Source organism: Artibeus jamaicensis, unplaced genomic scaffold (genome assembly GCF_021234435.1).
Source record: "Artibeus jamaicensis isolate MK-2021 breed Jamaican fruit bat unplaced genomic scaffold, CSHL_Jam_final contig_47, whole genome shotgun sequence".
In the NCBI taxonomy this organism is placed as follows: domain Eukaryota; kingdom Metazoa; phylum Chordata; class Mammalia; order Chiroptera; family Phyllostomidae; genus Artibeus; species Artibeus jamaicensis.
Genome location: NW_026521848.1, coordinates 2,365,103 through 2,385,491, shown reverse-complemented (window position 1 = coordinate 2,385,491; position 20,389 = coordinate 2,365,103). Strand labels below are relative to the sequence as shown.

Here is a 20,389-nt window from a genome sequence, read left to right as displayed (position 1 = left end):
ACCTCTTGCACGCCCCCAACTGGGGAACCTGGGCCACAACCCAGGCATGTGCTCCGACTGGGAAGTGAACCTGCAGCCTTTTGGTTTGCAGGTCAGCACTCAGTCCACTGAGCCACACCAGCCAGGGTATCTCTCATTTCTTACATTGCTGATGCTTTATCCCAACTCATATTGCCCCTGACCTTTCTCTTTGACCTTTGATCATTCTTTACTATCCCCGACCTCCCACTTTCTCCACCTCCTCTCAGTCAAAATTCCCATCTCCTGTCCTGACACACCATTCTTTACTTCTCACTCCCTACCCCCATGGCCTCCCCAGTGGATCCCTGCCTGCTGAGCTTGCACCCTGACCTCTGACCTTGACCTCCAGGTGCTGGACGTGCTGTGTTCTCTGTGTGTGTGTAATGGCGTGGCCGTGCGCTCCAACCAAGACCTCATTACTGAGAACCTGCTCCCTGGTCGTGAGCTTCTGCTGCAGACAAACCTCATCAACTATGTCACCAGGTGTGATCCCTACCACCTGACCCTAGCCCAACCTCGCCCTGACTCACAGACTCCACACCATGTACCTGTCCCTTCCTCCACCTCCCACCCTGGACCTAACACCTGGTCCTCACAGACATCTGCTCTCGGCCCAGCTCACCTGGCTTCCCACTCTTGTCTTCTCTCCCCGCTCCATTGTCCGTTCCTTTCTCTCACTCTCTGTCTCCGTCTCTATTTCTCCTCCATCTCTTCCCCTGTCTCTCCCATCTCTGTCTTTTCTATCTGTCTTTGGTGTCTTTCTGTCTGTCCCTATCTCTGCTTTTTCTCCCTTTGTCTCTGTTTCCCATCCTCAACCGTCATGCCCCTGCCCCTTTGTTTTTCCTATGTATACATCTCTGTCTGTCTGTCTTTTCCTCCTTCACCCTCCTCCCCTGCGATAACCTCTCCTCTCCACCTGTCCCTCATCCATCTCTCTCTTCCCATTTCTCCTACAGCATCCGCCCCAACATCTTTGTGGGCCGAGCAGAGGGCTCCACACAGTACAGCAAATGGTACTTTGAGGTGATGGTGGATGAAGTGACTCCATTCCTGACAGCTCAGGCCACCCACCTGAGGGTGGGCTGGGCCCTCACCGAGGGCTACAGCCCCTACCCTGGGGGCGGCGAGGGCTGGGGCGGCAACGGGGTTGGTGACGACCTCTACTCCTACGGCTTTGATGGGCTGCATCTCTGGACAGGTATCTGAACCCTTTTAGGGGATGACCAACCCTGACCACTGATCCCAGAGTTTCCAAGCCTCTCACCTTAGGGTTCCTGTTTGGGATCCCGACCCCCCAAACAGGCCAACGTTTGATCCCTTACTCCTCATTTATCAAAACCCTAACCCTAGAGCTTCCAGAATCCTGTCCCTAACATGTTTCTTCATAGCCTCCAGAACTCTGACCCCTGGGGATGCATGATCTGTGCTCCTAGAGAACCCCCCAAAACTTCCCAGATTATTATGACCTCTGATCTTTGACTTCTGACTCCAAAAGATCCAGAATCCTGACTCCAGAAGGACTTTAATTTCTGACCTCACAGCTCTCAGGGGAGCCTTGACCTCTGGCCTTGTTCCAGAGCTACAGGACCTTCTGCGGGAACACTTGACCTTGGGTTTCCTGGCTCCAAACCCCATAGGGTCCTCTCATATCTGCCCCTTGAGATCATTGGTCCCGTAGGACCTCTGCCTTCTGACCCCTCCCTGGTGACCTTGATGCAGGACACGTGGCACGGCCCGTGACTTCTCCAGGGCAGCACCTCCTGGCTGCGGAGGATGTGGTCAGCTGCTGCCTGGACCTCAGCGTTCCATCCATCTCCTTCCGCATCAATGGCTGCCCTGTGCAGGGCGTCTTTGAGGCCTTCAACCTCGATGGACTCTTCTTCCCTGTGGTCAGCTTCTCAGCTGGTATCAAGTAAGGAATTACTCCTGTCCCCTTGCCAGTCCCCAGACCTGGGACTGTCCTGAGACAGCTTCCGCAAGCACTCCATAGCCTCCCGAGTAGCACTGAATGGTCAGACCCCTACGTGACCTCTACATGACCCCAGACACTTTCAGTGTCCTCCCGATGACCTCGGCTTCTCCCCAGCGTTACGTTCTTTCAGTGGCCTCCAAGGGTCCTCAAAATTTCACAATGACCCCACTAGAAACTGCAGACTATTTTCTTGACCTCTTAAATCACCTCGGATTGTCCCAATGACTCTATGCTATTCCAGTGACCGTCAAATGACTCCAGAATATGACAGGGATCTCCTAATGACCTCCAAACTTCCCAGTGTCCCCTCATGATCTTGGATTCTCCTAATGACTCCATGCTTTTAAAAACTTCCCAGTGACTCCAGCATCTTTCAGTGATCTAATTGCTCTATAATCTCCCACTGACCCCTCTGTGACCCCAGACATTTCAAAGACCTCTTAATAACTCAGCCTTGCCCTGGCTGGTGTGGCTCAGTGGATTGAGTGCTAGCCTGCAAACCAAAGGGTCACCAGTTTGATTCCCAGTGAGGGCACATGCCTGGGTTGTGGGCCAGGTCCCCTGTAGGGGCGCATTCAAGAGGCAACCACACATGGATATTTCTCTCCCTTTCTTTCTCCTTCCATTCCCTTCTCTCTAAAAATAAATAAATAAAAATATTTAAAATAAAATAAATTTAATCCTTAAAAAATAACTCAGTCTTTCCCTAGTGACCCCCAAACCCTGTGAAGGACTTCCCATTCACTACTCAGTGGCAATTATGGTTATCTCATAGTTACACCAGACCCTCAGTGACTCCTAAATGACTTTTTTGGTCTCCCCGAAGCCTTCCAATATCCCCAAATGCTCTGTTGACCCAGCTCCTCCAAACGACCTTCTTGCGACCTTACACTAACTCTCCGAAGACCCCACACTTTCCTTCTTTGACCTTCCAATGATTCCCATTGACCTCGGACATTCTTTTTGACCTTAGAATATCTTTTCTGACTCCTAAATGACCTTCCTTATCCTATGACTGCCCTGTATCAGTCCCCAGACCTGGCCTCGGGTGACACTGGGTCTCCTCAGGGCCTCAGGGGTCCAATCTCAGGGTCGCTCCCTTCCCCACGCTGAGCATAGACTCTCCCCGTGAACTGCTCCAGCCTGACCTTGCTCTCCCATCCAGGGTGCGGTTCCTCCTTGGTGGCCGACATGGTGAATTCAAGTTCCTCCCCCCACCTGGCTATGCCCCATGCCACGAGGCCGTGCTGCCCCGAGAGCGACTCCATCTGGGACCCATCAAGGAGTATCGGCGGGAGGGGCCCCGAGGGCCCCACCTGGTGGGCCCAAGCCGCTGCCTCTCACACACGGATTTTGTGCCCTGCCCTGTGGACACTGTCCAGGTAGTGCCTGCCCTACGGGGGTTTCCTGGCCACACAGACGCCCTTGGGAGTCAGGGAGGCAGGAAGCTGAGCCGGAAGTTGTGAACCTTGTTGACAGAGAGGGAAACCGAAACAGAGGAGGCAAAGGACTCCCTCAAAGCAGACTCTCAGTTCCAGGCAGTGCCCACCGCGGCTCCTGAGGAAAGGACATTAGTATCCCCGACTCACGGTTGAGGAACGTGAGGCCCGGACCAGTTTGGCAAACTGTGCAAGTCACACAGCTGATCTGAGCTCAAGCAGTGCAATCCCAAAGCCTGTGATCTTATCCGATACAGTTTGTTGGCTGCGTCTTTTATTACAGGCTATTCCCACTCCTCCTACCCCAACCTGAACACCCCGCCTTCCCTCCAAGCATGTCTCTCCATAGGAGGGGGTTGAAGTCACGTTCAAGAGACTGAACATACATAAGGGTCTGAGTTTCAGTATGTCACCATGGACACGTGGCTTTACCTCTCTGTGCCTCAGTTTCCTCATCTGAGAAAAGGGGATAACAATAGAACCTGCTTCATAGCGTTGTTGTGAAGCTTAGATGAATTCATATATGCAAAATGCTTAGCACAGTCCTGAGTAAACAGTAAGTACTCGGTACAGTTCCTGCTAGTAGTAGTCGTGGTAATATTATTTCAGTGAAGAACGTGCCGTGACCCTCTAGCCAGGGCAGAGCCCTGGGCCTCTTCCTTGATGTCTCCCTCCCCCCGCCCCACCTGTCAGTCAGTTTTGAGGGCTGTCAGTGCGCCCTCCTGGACTGCCCTCCCCACCTCTCCTCTCCTCCCCACAGCCCACCCTGGTCCAACCATCGTTATCTCCTGCCTGCAGAACAGACATTTAAATAAACCACACAACACTTAATAGTTTGTGGGGGGTGATTTCACTGAATCCTTAAGAGGTATTACGAGTTAAGCACTGTTCAGATCCTCACTGTGCAGAGAAAGGCAGAACTTATCCATTCTTGCAGCTGACATTTCCCGAGCATCTCCTCGGGGCCTGGCTCTGGGCCGGGCAGGCCTGGGAAAGTGGCAGAGAGTTAGGAAGCCCAGGTTGTGTTCTCATGGAGCTTCCAGGACAGGGGCGAGGCAGACCCATTCCCGGATAATCCCTTAATTCTGATGATGCTAAATCCTCACTTTGCTGGTGTCAATCCTGGAGTGGGGAGCAGGGTTTGGAGTAGAAGAAAAGGTCAGAAGAGCAATGCTGGGGGGCTGTCCAGAGCTTGCACGTGTTCTGCAGAAGAGGAGTCGCAGTGCGAGCCGCAGGAAACTCAGGGACTCGTGAATGTCTTCTGCCCCAGATTGTCCTGCCTCCCCATCTGGAGCGTATTCGGGAGAAGCTGGCGGAGAACATCCATGAGCTTTGGGCTCTGACTCGCATTGAGCAGGGCTGGACCTACGGCCCGGTGAGGGACTGCCTGCCGCACCAGGCTGGATTTGCTGGGGAGGGTGCGCATGGCTTGTGGCCGGGGGAAGAGCCTTTAGGGCATGGCATGAGGGAGTGTCCTTGGGCTTCCAGCAGCAGAACTGAGGATGGGAGGTCAGGGGTCACAGTCTGGGAGTGTGGGGGGAGGGGAGGAGAACCGAGAACTTGACTCCAGGGTTTCTCCAGGTTCGGGATGACAATAAGAGGCTGCACCCGTGTCTTGTGAGCTTCCACAGCCTTCCAGAGCCTGAGAGGAATTACAACCTGCAGATGTCGGGGGAGACACTCAAGTGAGGGGGGTACCATGGAGCAGGGGCTGGGCCTGACTGTGGGTGGGGAGGAGGGCTAGGGGGGACAGGGAGAGTGAGACAGAGACTGAGAGAGAAGATGAGAGAGAGACAGAAAACGACGAACGAGACAGAGAGAGGGAGGCAGGTCTCGTGAGGCAGAAACCGACATAGGGCAAGAAAGAGAGACAAAGGCAGAGAGCAAGGTGGTCGATAAGAGCGAGAGAGAGATGCAGAGAGGCAGGCTGGAAAAAATGGACACAAAGAGACAGAAGCAGGGAAAGACAAGAGTTAGAGAGACAGAGACCAAGACGCCCAGGCAGCCAGGGCAGAGACACAGAGAGAGCTGGAGACGTGAGACGGAGGCAGCCGGGGCTGCAAGCTGGGACCAGGGGCCTGGGCGCGGTGACCCTGTATTCCCATCTCTTGCCCCAGGACGCTACTGGCGCTGGGCTGCCACGTGGGCATGGCAGATGAGAAGGCAGAAGACAACCTAAAGAAGACAAAACTCCCCAAGACGTGAGTGTGGGCAGCCCAGGTCCCATCTGGGGACTAGCGTGGGTGGCTGAAGTGGTTAAGGAGTCTTGTGGGAAGGCTGGGGTCAGAGAAGGAAGGGCCGTGGGTTACGGTGAAAGTCATAGGGTCGGGGGTGAGGGGCCTGGAGTCAGTGGTGAGTGTCTTGGGAGGCTCCAGGGTTGCAGAGTGAGGAGTTCCAGAGGCAGGGGGGGAGCTGGTCAGGCCCCCCAGGGTCAGGCTCTGCCATGGAGGCCGGAAAATGGAAGAGCAGAGGTTGTATCTCTAAGCTGGAGGCCAGGAATCAATGGAAAGAGGTCAGAAGTTGTTAGAGTTGTAAGTAAGGGGCCCTAAAATTATAACTAAGAGGTCCTGGTGATAGAGGCTAGGGTTCAGAGGTCAAGAACTCACAAGGTAGGAGTTTGGAGCCATAGGGTCCTGGGGTGAGAGGGTAAGAAACATCGAAGCCAGAGGTGGGAGGTCAGAGATGAGGTTCCCAGAATGAAGATAAAAGAGTCACAGAAGCCAGAGGTCAGTGAAATTGAAGTCCTTGCTAGGGTCACAGGATCCTGGGGTCAGAGGTCAGGTATCTCCAAGATTATTCAGGGAGTTACAGAATGCTGATGTCAGGGATTAAAGGTCAGAAATTCCCAGACTCGTGCCCCTGGGACCTGGGAACAGGGTCAGTTCAGAACCAGGGCTCCCACAGCACAGAGCCCAGAGCCCCACCGCACCCACAGGTATATGATGAGCAACGGGTACAAGCCGGCGCCGCTGGACCTGAGCCACGTGCGGCTGACGCCGGCACAAACTACCCTGGTGGACCGGCTGGCGGAGAATGGGCACAACGTGTGGGCCCGAGACCGTGTGGGCCAGGGCTGGAGCTACAGTGCCGTGCAGGACATCCCCGCACGCCGAAACCCTCGCCTCGTGCCCTACCGCCTGCTGGACGAGGCCACCAAGCGCAGCAACCGGGACAGCCTCTGCCAGGCCGTGCGCACCCTGCTGGGCTACGGCTACAACATCGAGCCGCCTGACCAGGAACCCAGTGAGTGCTGACTTCTGGCCCCCAACCCTGAACCCTGAACTCTGAGCCAACCCAGACGCGGAATGAGCTACAGCCACAATACTGAACCCTTCCCCCAGCCCTGACTCTCACTCTGACCCTGATGCCCATCTTAACCACTGACCTTGACCTGACTCCAGTTCTGCCCGCACTGTGACTACACTACTGAGCCACTGGACCAGAAGCCCTGTAAGCACTGACTTTGACCCCAGACTCTAATCCTTCAACCCCAGCTATGACCCCTAACCCTAACCCTTAACCTCTGGACTTTAGCTACAACATGGAGCCACCCAACAAAGGTCTCAGTGAGCCTCTAACCTCTACCCCTCACTTGACTCCCAACCCATTACTGACCCCTAATACCAGTCTTGACCCCTAACCCTGGCTGTGGTCCCCAACCTTCAGTTCCTTACCCTTGGTCCCAATCCCAATTTCTATCTCCTCCCTCACCTTTACTCTGACTTCCTCTCTCTGCTTTAGTTCTCAACACTTGATTCAAAAGATAGGCCTTAATCTTGACCATGACTGACCTGACTTTCTCGCTCTATGTCTCTGTCAGTATCTCTTCTCTGAGAGCTCTGACTGCTGCAGACAATAGAGGAGGAGTCCCACTCTGTAGGTCCCGTATACCTTTCTCTCACTAGTCTAGGATCCCCCAGTTCTTCTCTAACACCAAGAAATTCTCCCTCCTCCCCCAGCCTTCCCTTCCCTGGTCTCTCCCACCAACCTCTGTGCCTTTGGATCCACTGCTCACCCAGCCTCTGGCCTCATTTGTAGGTCTGGTGGAGAGCCAGTCCCGGTGGGATCGGGTGCGCATCTTCCGGGCAGAGAAATCCTACGCGGTGCAGAGCGGCCGCTGGTACTTCGAGTTTGAGGCAGTCACCACGGGAGAGATGCGAGTGGGCTGGGCGAGGCCCGAGCTGCGGCCTGACGTGGAGCTGGGAGCAGATGAGCTGGCCTATGTCTTCAATGGGCACCGTGTGGGTACTTCCCTGGGCTCCGCTCTGCCAGACCCTGTAGTCCCTCCTCCAGCTCGTACACTCCAGCCCTGCCTCTGTCTGTGCCCCGCTCTGTCCACCCATCCCCGCGTCTGCCCGACCACTGGTCCACCCGTCCATCTACCCATCTGTCCTTCTGTCTCTGCACATACAAATATCTGTCCATCATCCATCTCTCTATCCAACCATCCATTAAGCCACCCGCAAATCCAACTAACTATCCATCCATCTACTCACCTATCCACTTAACCATCCACTTTTCTATTTATTCATTTGTTAGTTCAACTACTCACCTGTTTAATTTGTCTATCATTTATCCATTCGTCTATTCAATAATTTAATGCATGTGTCCATCAGTCCTTTTGTTTTTCCACCCACCCATCCATCCAACCACTCATTTATCTATTTGCCTGCTTATACTTTCTTCCTTCCCTGCATCAACCCATGTAGACTCAGCTTTCTTTCATTCTCCCATTTAGCCACACACCCTGCTTCCCATCCATCTCAATATCCATTTACCTGTTCCCGGTGTATATGGGTCTGTATGGGGGACACTGGGAGGTTCCTTTTTCCTTTCCATCCCTCTGCTTTCTGCTGCCCCCAACCCCTCACTGCCACTTTGGTGGTCTGCATAGGCCCAGCCTCAGCCATGGACACAGCAGGGAACCTAAGAAGAGGGGAAAGAAAAGCATGGAAGCCTGTCCCTTATATTCCAGGGATCATGGATGCAAGGGTGGGGAAAGCCGGAGGACACCTTGGGGGTGACCCCTGTTCTGTCCCATATGCCCTGGACCTGACACCTTGCATGTGTCTCTTTACACGTCTCTCCTCGCTTTCTTATCTTCACTTCTTCGTGTGTCTCTTTAATGCCGTGTCTCCCCCTCACCCCCTCACAGGGCCAGCGCTGGCACTTGGGCAGCGAACCATTCGGGCGTCCCTGGCAGTCGGGTGACGTCGTGGGCTGCATGATTGACCTCACAGAGAACACCATCATCTTCACCCTCAATGGTGAAGTCCTCATGTCTGATTCAGGCTCTGAAACAGCCTTCCGGGATATTGAGATCGGCGATGGTGAGCGCTGGCCTCACGGCCCCTTTCTGGTTTTCTCCCATCTGACCTGACCTTACCCTGCCCCCTCCAGCGTCACACTCTTCTGTTCCTTCCTTCCCCATCTCCCCTCCCCACGGGCTCCTGCCCTGCCCAGCTGTCTCACCCCTGCCCGGCTGTCTCACCCCTGCCCGCCTGTCTCACCCCTGCCCGCCTGTCTCACCCCTGCCCGCCTGTCTCACCCCTGCCCGCCTGTACCCTCTCACTAGGCTTCGTGCCCGTCTGCAGCTTGGGACCCGGCCAGGTGGGTCACCTAAACCTGGGCCAGGACGTGAGCTCCCTGCGGTTCTTCGCCATCTGTGGTCTCCAGGAAGGCTTCGAGCCATTTGCCATCAACATGCAGCGCCCGGTCACCACCTGGTTCAGCAAAAGCCTTCCCCAGTTTGAGGCTGTGCCCCCAGATCACCCTCACTATGAGGTGAGGACTGGAACCACTCAGTACCCTCTGATCTGCCTCCGGACCTCATTCTTCCCACAGTCGTCTCCCCGAGTTTCTCTTCTCCTTTCGCGTTAGCCCACAACCTTGTGTAAAGGGGGGTAGCAGGGTAATGAGCTCCCAGGGCTGCCGTGTAGGGTGCAGCCTTGCAAACCACAACCGTTCAAGCTCTAGGCAGCTTGCCTGTGCAATGGAGGGAGAGAAGGAAAAAGAAGATGGATTAAGTGGCCGCCATGGAAGTTTCCAGTCCTTATAACTATCTGATCGTCGAACAAGGTTTAAAGAAATATGAATCCTTGAGCACATTTTTGGCACCTTTCTTACTGTGATCTGTGTTTTTGTTCCTTTATTTGTTTTTAGTAGCTTTTTATCAATCTGAGTATCCTAATTTTCAGACTCCAGTGTTGAGCTAGGGTCAGAAGCTTACTTACTATAAATACCCCCATCGACCAAGGTGATAATCCTTTTCTCAAACTGGGAAGAACTTGAACTCTGTGTGACTGAGGTTCAGCTTTAGAATCAGACTCACCTGGAGCTGGCCTCTGGCCTTGGGCCTGGAACTGTCTCTGAGCCTCGGTTTTCCCATCCATGACATCTCTCAGATCCCCTCTCACACACTGTACCTCTTTCTGAATCATTGGAGTAAGTTGGAGACATCACGCTTCTTTATCCCTAAATTTTTCAATATGCATTTCTTCAGAACAGGCAGCTCTTACAGAACCGCAGGCAGCGCAGTTTTAAAAATCAGGAAATTGATACTTACTACCACCTAATTCACAATCCATATTCAAAATTTGTTAATTGTGGCAACAATGTTCCATTTTTTTTTTCTCGCCTGGGATCCGGTCAGGATTACATGTTGCATTTAGTTATGTTTTCCGTCTTAAAAGAGAATGTTTCTGAGTCTTTCTTTGTCTTTCATGACGTTGACGTTTTCGAAGTGTACAGACCAGTTGCTTTGTGGAATGTCCCTGGGTTTGGGTTTGCCGGATGTTTCCTTGTGTCTAGGTTCGGGTTCTGCGTGTTGGGCAGGAGTTCCTCAGCAGTGACGTTGTGCAGGAGACCAGGAGGAACACGGTGTCATTGTATCTTATTACTGATTATGTTCACTTTGTGTAGTTAAGGCGGAGTCTGCGATTTTCGCACTGTAAAGTCACTCTCTCTTTGTAATTACGGAGTAATTTGTAGGGAAGCATTTTAAGACTAGATAGAAATGGAAGGGTTTTAAGCAGAGAAATTTCCAGTTCCGATTTGAGTTTTGGAAAGGATGCCGTTGACAGTGGGGGTTTATATGTAGGAAGTGAGAGTGGACACAGAAAAGTCAGAGAGGCGGGTGGGGCAGGAGAGGGCAGTGAGGACGAATAAACTCGTATGCACTCAGCGCGTGGACAAATCTCACGCACGTTGTGTTGAGTGAAAGAGCCAGGCAGACACAGAAGAACTCATACGGTGAGGCTCCATTTGCAGAAAGTCCGAGAACAGGCGAAGCTAATCTGTGATGTGGTAAGTAGGAGAGTGATACTGTGTTTCTGTGCACGGGAGGGAGAGGTCAGTGACTGTGGTCAAGGAGCAGAGTCCAAACAAGATTTATTCATCAGGGGGAGAGAGAAAAGGTCTTGCACACAGTCTGGGGACAGGCAACTTTGTTGTACAGTTTTGAGGTGAATTCTCTGGCTGGTGAGGAGTACAGAGGTCGCGTCAGCAGCGGGGCCTTGAGGGGGTCGACTTGGGAGGGGCAGCAAAGGAAGGGAATCGCTCAGTTGTTTGTGGCGTCTCAAGAAAACTTTTTTTGTTCTTTAGTAAATTATTTTTAAATTATAAGATTATAATGCCTTGATTATGCAGAGTAGCAAAATGGAAATTAAATCAAATCAATAAACCAAAAGACAAAGAAAACTGGATTTTCTTGAGTATCAGTTAGCACTTAAACCATCATTATAAATATCTGATGTCCCAGTCACGTCTTCTGTGGGCAGGTGTAACCCTTTCAAACATTTCACTTGTGGGTTTAACTTCCATTTCCAACTTTTATGAACTGTAGGATAACTTCCTTCAAACCCTATTGTACCGAGTGTTTATACCGCAACAGAAGCAAGTCTCACATGTGCCGCCCAGTGTGGGACTGGGACACAGGCGTTGGATTTTGGCTGCAAACAAAAATTATACACTGCACTCAGCACAGTGGAATAGATGATATTAACCAGGCCATGGAGTCCAGTACACCGATTGCAGGATTAGTGTTTCCTTACCTTTGAACTGAACCAGAAAACTTTTTCAAAAAGATTTTTCAAATTTATTTTTGGAGATAGAGGAAGAGAGGGAGAGAAACAGTGATGTGTGAAACATAGATCGGTTACATGTGCCCTGACTGGGAATCAAACCTGCAACCTTTTGGTTTGTAGCCCGATACTCAGCCCACCAGGCCACACCACCCAGGGTGTGGACACTTTTCAGAGTCTGTACTTGGAGCTCACAGGACAGGCATGTGTTCCTCTACTGGGTCCTGTCCCTTATATTTTTTAAGATTTTATTATTTATTTATTTATTTTTAATTTTATTTATTTATCTTTAGAGGGGAAGGGAAGGAGAGAGCGAGAGAAACATCAATGTATGGTTGCCTTTCATGCGTCCCCTGCTGGGAACTGGCCTGCTGGGAACTGGCCTGCAACCCAGGCATGTGCCTTGACTGGGAATCGAACCGCGATTGTCTGGTTCGCAGGCCCGCGCTCAATCCACTGAGCTACACCAGCCAGGGCTTATTTTATTTTTATACAGAGGGGAAGGGAGGGGGAAAGAGAGGGAGAGAAATATCAGTGTGTGTTTGCCTCTCATGTGCCCCCCACTGGGGACCCGGCCCACAACCCAGGCATGTCAGCCAGGCCGCTTCTGTCCCTTATTTAGGCCAGGTCAGTGCATCTCCCTCCTCAGAACCCCTCGTGGTCCTTGACAGGCACTGAGGTGGCTCTCCGGGGCTTGGGTGTGCTGTTTCTCCCCTGGGCGCTGGGCACACAGGTGCGTTCACTCTGAAAACTCAACGTGCTATGCACTGTGATGTGTGTGTTTTTCTGAGTGTTATGTTTTCACATACAAATGTAACAGATTTTTTTCTGGGGAGCATTTATAAAACTGATCCTCTGGGCTGCTCTCCCCACGAGGTCTCCCTGAGAGACTAGGATGGCAAGGCCTTTGTTCTGTTCACTTCTGTGTTCCCGCACCTGGAACGGGGCCTGATATACAGTGGTGCTCAGTAAATACCTCTAGGATGGGAGGATAGATGGATGGGTGGGCAAGTGGACAGGTGGGTGGACAAGTGGATAAGTGCACCCATGGGTGGGTGGATGACTTGGTCTCAGTAAGGCCTGTGCACAGGTAGGTTTTGAAAGCTCCCCAGGGCCCCCAGGGTCTGGCCGGTGCTGCCACTGTACCAGGCGTGCGGACAAAGGCTGACAGAGGGCTGACCACACCCATGGCTAATCTGTGTGCCCCATGGAGAGTTCATCCACAGAGGAGGGGACACCTTTGGTTTATCCTCACACAGGTGCTCTAAGACCTAATGGTGATCAGTGTGTAACCAGGTTTAGGACCAATGGCCCAGCCTGCCCATTGGGCTCAGTGTTTGTCACCCCCACCCAGGTGGCCCGTGTGGATGGCACCGTGGACACGCCCCCCTGCCTGCGCCTGACCCACCGCACCTGGGGCTCCCAGAACAGTCTGGTGGAGATGGTCTTTCTTCGGCTGAGCCTTCCAGTCCAGTTCCACCAGCACTTCCGTTGCACTGCCGGGGCCACCCCTCTGGCACCCCCCGGGCCGCAGCCCCCCGCTGAGGACGAGGACCGGGCGGCAGAGCCTGACACCGACTATGAAAACCTGCGCCGCTCAGCTGGACGCTGGGGCGAGGCCGAGGGCGGCAAAGAGGGAACTGCCAAGGAAGGGGCCCCTGGGGGCACCCCCCAGGCTGGGGCAGAGGCCCAGCCTGTCAGGGCAGAAAATGAGAAGGATGCTACCACAGAGAAGAACAAGAAGAGAGGGTGAGTCAAGGTGGGGCCCGGGGTGCGTCCTGGGACCTCAACAACTTAAGAAACCCTGGCGAATATGCTCAGTGAGTCAGAATCTTGAGGGATACTCTTGTGTCTCAAATGAATGCCATTATTTTCCTAGGAAGTTCTAATTTCCCTGAGAATGAAAAATTGGGGTACCCCACTATATCTATGGAAAAGTTCACTGTCCTTGGGGTACCTGGTGGGCCTCAAGCATTTCACCCGACGGGCTTCATATCTGTGGACAGTGAAGGGAGGACCTCAGTGCCTTGGCAGAGTTGACCATACCCCAAGGTATCCCAGTGAACACCAGTGGTCTTCTGAATTAGGGTCATTTCTGTGCCTCAGATGTACCCCCCAAACTATTTCAAGGAACACCCTCAAAAGGCATTAAACTTGAATTGAAATGAAATCTGCTTTCCACCTACTACAGCAATTTTCAAATGGGATGTAGTTTTGTATCTTCTGGGGGTGTTTGGAAACGACTGGAGATTTTAGTTATCACAGTTTCAGGGGCACTGCTGCTGGGGTCTCCAGGGACTCTACACGCTTTCAGTGTACAAGACAGTCCCACGTGTGAAGCATTGTCCTTTCCCAAACTCCTTGAACACCCACATGAGAAATGCATATGAGAACTGCTGACCGAGGAGGACCACTGTGTACCCCAAAGGGGACCTCTGGGGTTCCCAGAGGCACCTGTAAATTTGGTTCAACCGACATCCACAAGCACAGAGTGCAGCACCTTTAGAGTGGATTCGCCCGTCACAGTTGGGGATTCTGTCCTTCTAGGGCAGGGGTCCCCACCCTCTGGGCTGCGGACCGGTACTGGTCTGGGCCTGTTAGGAACCAGGCCGCACAGCAGGAAGTGAGCTTGAATGTAATGCACTTGGATTATCCTGAAACCATCCCCGCCCCCGGTCCGTGGAAAAATTGTCTTCCACAAAACCAGTCCCTGGTGCCACCAGTCCCTGGGGACCTCTGTTCTAGAGGCCAGGCCCTCGGTATGAGATACAGGATGTAATTAGGGCAGGTGTTGGGGGCGTGAATGTTGTGACTGGGGGACTGGAGAGCTGGACGTGAGAGCTGTTCTTACACAGTCCCTCTTCCCCACTCCCAGGTTCTTATTCAAGGCCAAGAAGGCTGCTATGATGACCCAGCCACCAGCCACTCCCTCTCTTCCCCGACTCCCTCGAGAGGTGGTGCCTGCCGATGACCGCGATGACCCTGAGATCATCCTCAACACTACTACGGTGCGGGCCAGGGACCTTCAACTTCAGGAACCCCCCAGATTTCAGAATGTCAGGTTGTGATCCCCAGTAACTGCCCATAACTGGGAACACCTCAATGTGTACTGGAAACCTCAAAATACGGTGCACAATTATTTAATCCTTTAAACCCCTAGATCTGCAGGTCCTAAAAATTGTCAGGAATACAATGAAGCTATAATGCACACTATATAACTCCCAGGGGTCCCCAAATCCAAGAGGTAAACCAATAGAGACTTGGCCCCCCAATATTCATGTTCACCCATAGACACTAAATACGTCCAAGTTTAAGTTATTGTAGTATATTCCTGGGAACCAAAATTGACTTCAATATAGTTTTGGGATTTCCCAAATCTGGAATATTTCCTGAGACACGCAGTCCAGTGTTAGGATCATGGGTGACAGGGGTGCCACTGGGGTAAGCCATATCACTGCTCTGTGCCTTCTTGTCTATGGAAGCTCTACAGTTTCCCCATCTGTAAAATGGGGATGAAATTTGTACCCATCTGATGGTAATTGTAAGGAATAAGTGAGTTAATTTGTGAGCTAATTGATAAGCTGTTTGTAAGCCATTATTTATGTACAACTTTGCTGTAACCTGAGGAGAGACCCAAATTCGGAGGTATCACAAAATAGCCCCAAAGGATTTCTGAATTTAGAAATACATAGTAAGACACCAAAACAGAGGGACATAGACCCAGTGGGTCTCAAATCTAGTGGCTTCTTGTTGAACTCCCAGAAGACACTGAGACTCCAGAGAAACCCAGGTAGAGACCCAGGGGAGCCCTGTGTCACCGTTCCTCTGCACTGACCACTGCTCCCCCGCCCTTTGCCTCTCCAGTACTATTACTCTGTGAGGGTCTTCGCTGGCCAGGAGCCCAGCTGCGTGTGGGTAGGCTGGGTCACCCCTGACTACCATCAGCACGACATGAACTTTGACCTCAGCAAGGTCCGGGCTGTGACAGTGACCATGGGGGATGAACAAGGCAACGTCCACAGCAGGTGCCAAGGAGGGGTAGGGACAGCGGGAGAGGGGAGGTCGGAAGCTTCCCTCCTGCTCTTCCTCCCGTCTTCCTGTTTATTTCCCTCCAATGGCTCCCCCTCTCCTTTTTCCATTTCTTTTTTTTCTTTTTTTCTGTTTACTCCTTTTTCATCTTACCCTCCTCGGTCTACACTACCTCCTTTCTCTGTGTTTTCCTCCTTGTTCGTCTTTCTTCTCCTCCTTCCAGAACATCCCACCAGCTTCTAAGAATTCTAGCTCCAAGGGGCTCGGGGTTGGGGTGAGGGGTTTCAGTGCTGAGGTCTGCAGGTGGTGGTGGTGGTTTGGGGGTGAGCCCTGAGGCCATGGTGTTCTAGGAGCACAGGGAAGGGAGTGTCCAGGGGCCACAGTGCCTTGGCTGAGGACCCGGGCACTGACGCCCCATTGTCTCCTCCAGCCTCAAGTGCAGCAACTGCTACATGGTGTGGGGCGGGGACTTCGTGAGCTCCGGGCAGCAGGGCCGGATCAGCCACACGGACCTTGTCATTGGCTGTCTAGTGGACTTGGCCACTGGCCTAATGACCTTTACAGCCAACGGCAAAGAGAGCAACACCTTTTTCCAGGTGAGTCCAGATCTCTACAACTTAGCAATAGCATCTTTATGTCCCAGCATCCTGGGGACCCCTGGAGACCCCTGGAGGCCAGACCTTAGAAAGACAGGGCAAAAACAGAACCTAGTCCTCAACACAGGCCAGAGCTGGGAGGCTCCTGGGAGACTGTCTAATCGAACCACTCATTGAAATGAGGGCCAGAAACAAGGGGACAGAGCATATTCTTGAGCTTAGAAAGAGGTCCACATTCTCTATTAGGTTGGGTGCCACCAGTCACCACCTTTTCATTAATCAGGTGGGCCAGAATTCTAAGATGGGCTTTTCCTTTTCAATATTTTATCATGAAAAAGTTTGAGTATACAGCAAAAGTGAAAAAATTGTATAGTGAACGCCCATATACTACTACTGAAAATCTGCCATCCGTGTTTTACTACAGTGGCTTTATCACATGTTTATTCACCTGTCCATCCACCAACCCATATAAGTTGGATTTTACAAAACTTAATTTAATTTAATTTTTAAATATATTTTATTGATTATGTTATTACGGTTGTCCCTTCCCCCCCTTCACACCCCTCCACCCTGCACACCCCCTCCCACGCATATTTCTCCCCTTTAGTTCATGTCCATGTGTCATACTTATAAGTTCTTTGGCTTCTACATTTCCTATACTATTCTTGCCCTCCCCCTGTCTATTTTCTACTTACCATCTATGCTACTTATTCTCTGTACCTTCTCCTCCTCTCTTCCCTTTCACTCCCTTGTTGATAACCCTCCATGTGATCTTCATATCTGTGGTTCTGTCCCTGCTCTAGTAGTTTGCTTAGTTTCTTTTTATTTTTATTATACATATGTAGTTGTTAGTAATTGTGAGTTTACCGTCATTTTACTGTACATGTTTTTTGTTTTCTTTTTCTTAGGTGAGTCCCTTTAACATTTCATGTAATAAGGGCTTGGTGATGATGAACTCCTTTAACTTAACCTTATCTGAGAAGTACTTTATCTGCCCTTCCATTCTAAGTGGAAATTTTTCTGGATAGATCAATCTTGGATGTAGGTTTTGAGTTGCCTTTCATGACTTGGAATACTTCTTTCCAGCCCCTTCTTGCCTGTAAGGTCTCTTTTGAGAAATCAGCTGACAGTCTGATGGGAACTCCTTTGTAGGTAACTGTCTCCTTTTCTCTTGCTGCTCTTAAGATTTTCTCCGTATTTTTCATCTTGGGTAATGTAATTATGATGTGCTTTGGTGTGTTCCTCCTTGGGTCCAACTTCTTTGGGACTCTCTGAGCTTCCTGGACTTCCTGGAAGTCTATTGCCTTTGCCAGATTGGGGAAGTTCTCCTTTATTATTTGTCCAAATAACTTTCCCACTTGTTGCTGTTCCTCTTCCCCTTCTGGTACTCTTATAATTTGGATGTTGGAATGTTTAAAGATGTCCTGGAGGTTCCTAAGCCTCTCCTCATTTTTTTAAATTTATTTTTTATTGATTATGCTGTTACAGTTGTTCTATTCCCCCCTTCATTCCCCTCCACCCTACCCCCCTGTCCCCACCATTACCCCCCCTTTAGTTTATGACCATGTGTCTCAAGTTCTTTAGATTCTATATTTCCCATACTATTCTTGCGCCCCCATCTATTTTTTATCTACTGTCTATGCTACTTATTTTCTGTACCTTCTCCCCCTTCTCCTCCTCCCACTCCCCTGTTGCTAACCCTCCTCAAGATCTTCATTTCTATGTTTCCACTCCTGATCTAGCTGTTCTTTTAGTTTGTTTTTGTTTTAGGTGTGGTTGTTAATAACTGTGTTTGTTGTCCTTTCACTGTTCATGTTTTTTTTTTAACTTCTTTTTCTTAGATAAGTCCCTTTAACATTTCATCGAATAAGGGCTTGGTGATGATGAACTCCTTGAATTTGATCTTATCTGAGAAGCACTTTATCTGTCCTTCCATTCTAAATGAAAGTGTTTCTGGATAGAGCAATCTTGGTTGTAGGTCTTTAGATTTCATGACTTGGAATACCTCTTTCCAGCCCCTTCTTGCCTGTAAGGTCTCTTTTGAGAAATCTGCTGACAGTCTGATGGGGACTTCTTTGTAGGTGACTGTCCCCTTAGCTCTTGCTGCTTCTAGGATTCTCTCCTTCTCTCCTCATTTTTTTTGAATTCTTGTTTCTTCATTCTTTTCTGATTGGATGTTTCTTTCTTCCTTCCGGTCCACTCCATTGATCTGAGTCCCAGTTTTCTCCCCATCACTATTGGTTCCCTGTACATCTTTCTTTATTTCACTTAGTGTGGCCTTCATTTTTTCATCTAATTTGCAACCAAATTCAACCAATTCTGTGAGCATCCTGATCAGCAGAGCTTTGAACTGTGCATCTGATAGGTTTGGCTATCTCTTCATCGCTTAGTTGTATTTTTTCTGGAGCTTTGATCTGTTCTTTGGTTTGGGCCATTTTTTTTTTTTGTCTTGACTCTCCTGTTATCTAGTAAGGGGCAGAGCCTTAGGTGTTCACCAGGATGGTGCAACTCATCTCGCTGGATTGTGACACTGTATGTGGGGTAGGGGTCAGAGAGGGAACAATGGCGCTTGCTCTGCTCTCTGCCGGATTTCAGTCACTTCCCCTACTTCTCATAAGCAAATTGGGCCCTGCTGATTCCCATGTGGTTGGGTTTGTGTACATTCTAGGACCCAGTGGGTTTCCAACAAACTCTCCTGTGAAGCTGGGAGTTTCTCCTGGCACCTCAACCACCACAGGTGTTTTCAATCAGTATTTTGAGGCTAGATTTCCCTGGGCTGGCACAGTCTGTCTTGCTCCCCAGTTTTGCCTGGTGTATCTGCGCACGAATGTGGGACCGCTCACCACCTTGTGCAACTCACTATGCCCCATAATCTGGCACCTCGCTAGGTCTGCCAGCCGCCACCCTGCATACCTGGAGTCCGCCAGCTACCACTTTGCTGCAAGTCCTCTCCGCCCTGGTTGCCTGACTCCGCCCCTCCTACCAGTCTGGATGAATGTGTCTTCTTTAACTCCTTGGTTGTCAGACTTCCATACAGTACAGTTTTCCATTGGTACTGGCTGTTTTTCATTTTTAAATTGTTGTTGTCCCTCTTTTGGCTGTGCAAGGAGGGACAGGGTGTCTACCTATGCCTACGTCTTAGCTGGAAGTCACAAAACTTAATTTTAAATGGAGAACTGCAAAAATATACAGAACTAGAATAGCATAATAAACCTCCATGTCCCCATCACACGGCTTCAGCTATTACCCATTCACAACCCATCTTCCTTCATCCCTACCTCCCACACCCACCTTCACTGCCACACCCACCTTCACTGCCACACCCACTTTGAAAGAGATCCCGGACATCATCTTCTTTCCTCTCTTTTCAGGGCCTATCTCTAAAAGATAAAGACAATATCATCACCTTTAAAACATCCTAATAATACTTAAATGTCATCAAGTATCTCTGGTCCATGTTCAAATTCCTCTGGTTGTCTCAAAGACATCTTTCTTTTTTTATCATTTGTTTATTTGAATTGAAATTTAAATAAGGCCATATGTTTTAATGGTTTGCTATGTCCCTTGAGTTTCTTTTATATGTAGATTTCCTCCCTCCCTCCCTCCCTCCTTCTTTCCTTCTCTCCCTCTCTTCTTTGAATTGTATTTGTTGAAGAAACCAGGCTGTCTGTCCTGTAGAGAGCTTTGCTCTGTAAAGTGTGGTCCCTGGGCCAGCAGGGTCTGCATCACCTGAGAGTTTGTTAGAAATACAGAATCTCTACAGAAAGATGTTCAAGATCACTAATCATCAGGGAAATGCAAATTAAAACCACAACAAGACATCATCTCATACCTGTCAGAATGACTACGTGCACATAGTTGACTAGTGTTGGCGAGGATATGGAGCAAAGGTGAAGCCTCATGCACTGGTGGTGGGAATGCAGACGGGTGCAGCCACTATGGAAAGCAGTATGGATGTCCCTCAGAAAAAATTAAAATAGAACTGCCATACAACCCAGCAATCCTACTTTTGGGTATTTATCTGAAGAGATACAAAACACTAACTTGAAAAAACACATGGACCCCTGTGTTCACTGCAGCATTATTTACAATAGCCAAGATATGGAAGCAACTTAAGTGTCTACCAACAGACAAGTGGATTAAGATGTGTTATGTATGTGCAATGGAGTATTACTCAGCCATAAAAAGAATGTCATCTTACCACTGGTGACAACGTGGATGGAGCTGTAGGGTATTATGCTACAGAGAAAG

The 20,389-nt window shown here is 50.4% G+C and overlaps 1 protein-coding gene across 6 annotated transcripts in view; it reads left to right on the top strand.

Annotated features, from left to right (window-relative positions):
• RYR1 (ryanodine receptor 1) overlaps window positions 1–20,389 on the top strand; it is a 117,536-nt gene that overhangs the window by 18,172 nt on the left and 78,975 nt on the right. For all 6 annotated transcript variants that reach the window (XM_053667517.1, XM_053667516.1, XM_053667518.1 and 3 more), the window contains 15 exons: window positions 371–504; window positions 978–1,219; window positions 1,741–1,933; window positions 3,159–3,375; window positions 4,703–4,807; window positions 5,014–5,117; window positions 5,550–5,633; window positions 6,368–6,675; window positions 7,471–7,673; window positions 8,588–8,762; window positions 9,008–9,216; window positions 12,868–13,262; window positions 14,389–14,521; window positions 15,378–15,538; window positions 15,973–16,138. In XM_053667517.1, coding sequence (XP_053523492.1) covers window positions 371–504; window positions 978–1,219; window positions 1,741–1,933; window positions 3,159–3,375; window positions 4,703–4,807; window positions 5,014–5,117; window positions 5,550–5,633; window positions 6,368–6,675; window positions 7,471–7,673; window positions 8,588–8,762; window positions 9,008–9,216; window positions 12,868–13,262; window positions 14,389–14,521; window positions 15,378–15,538; window positions 15,973–16,138 — 2,829 coding nt within the window. The remainder of the gene's footprint in view (window positions 1–370; window positions 505–977; window positions 1,220–1,740; window positions 1,934–3,158; window positions 3,376–4,702; window positions 4,808–5,013; window positions 5,118–5,549; window positions 5,634–6,367; window positions 6,676–7,470; window positions 7,674–8,587; window positions 8,763–9,007; window positions 9,217–12,867; window positions 13,263–14,388; window positions 14,522–15,377; window positions 15,539–15,972; window positions 16,139–20,389) is intronic.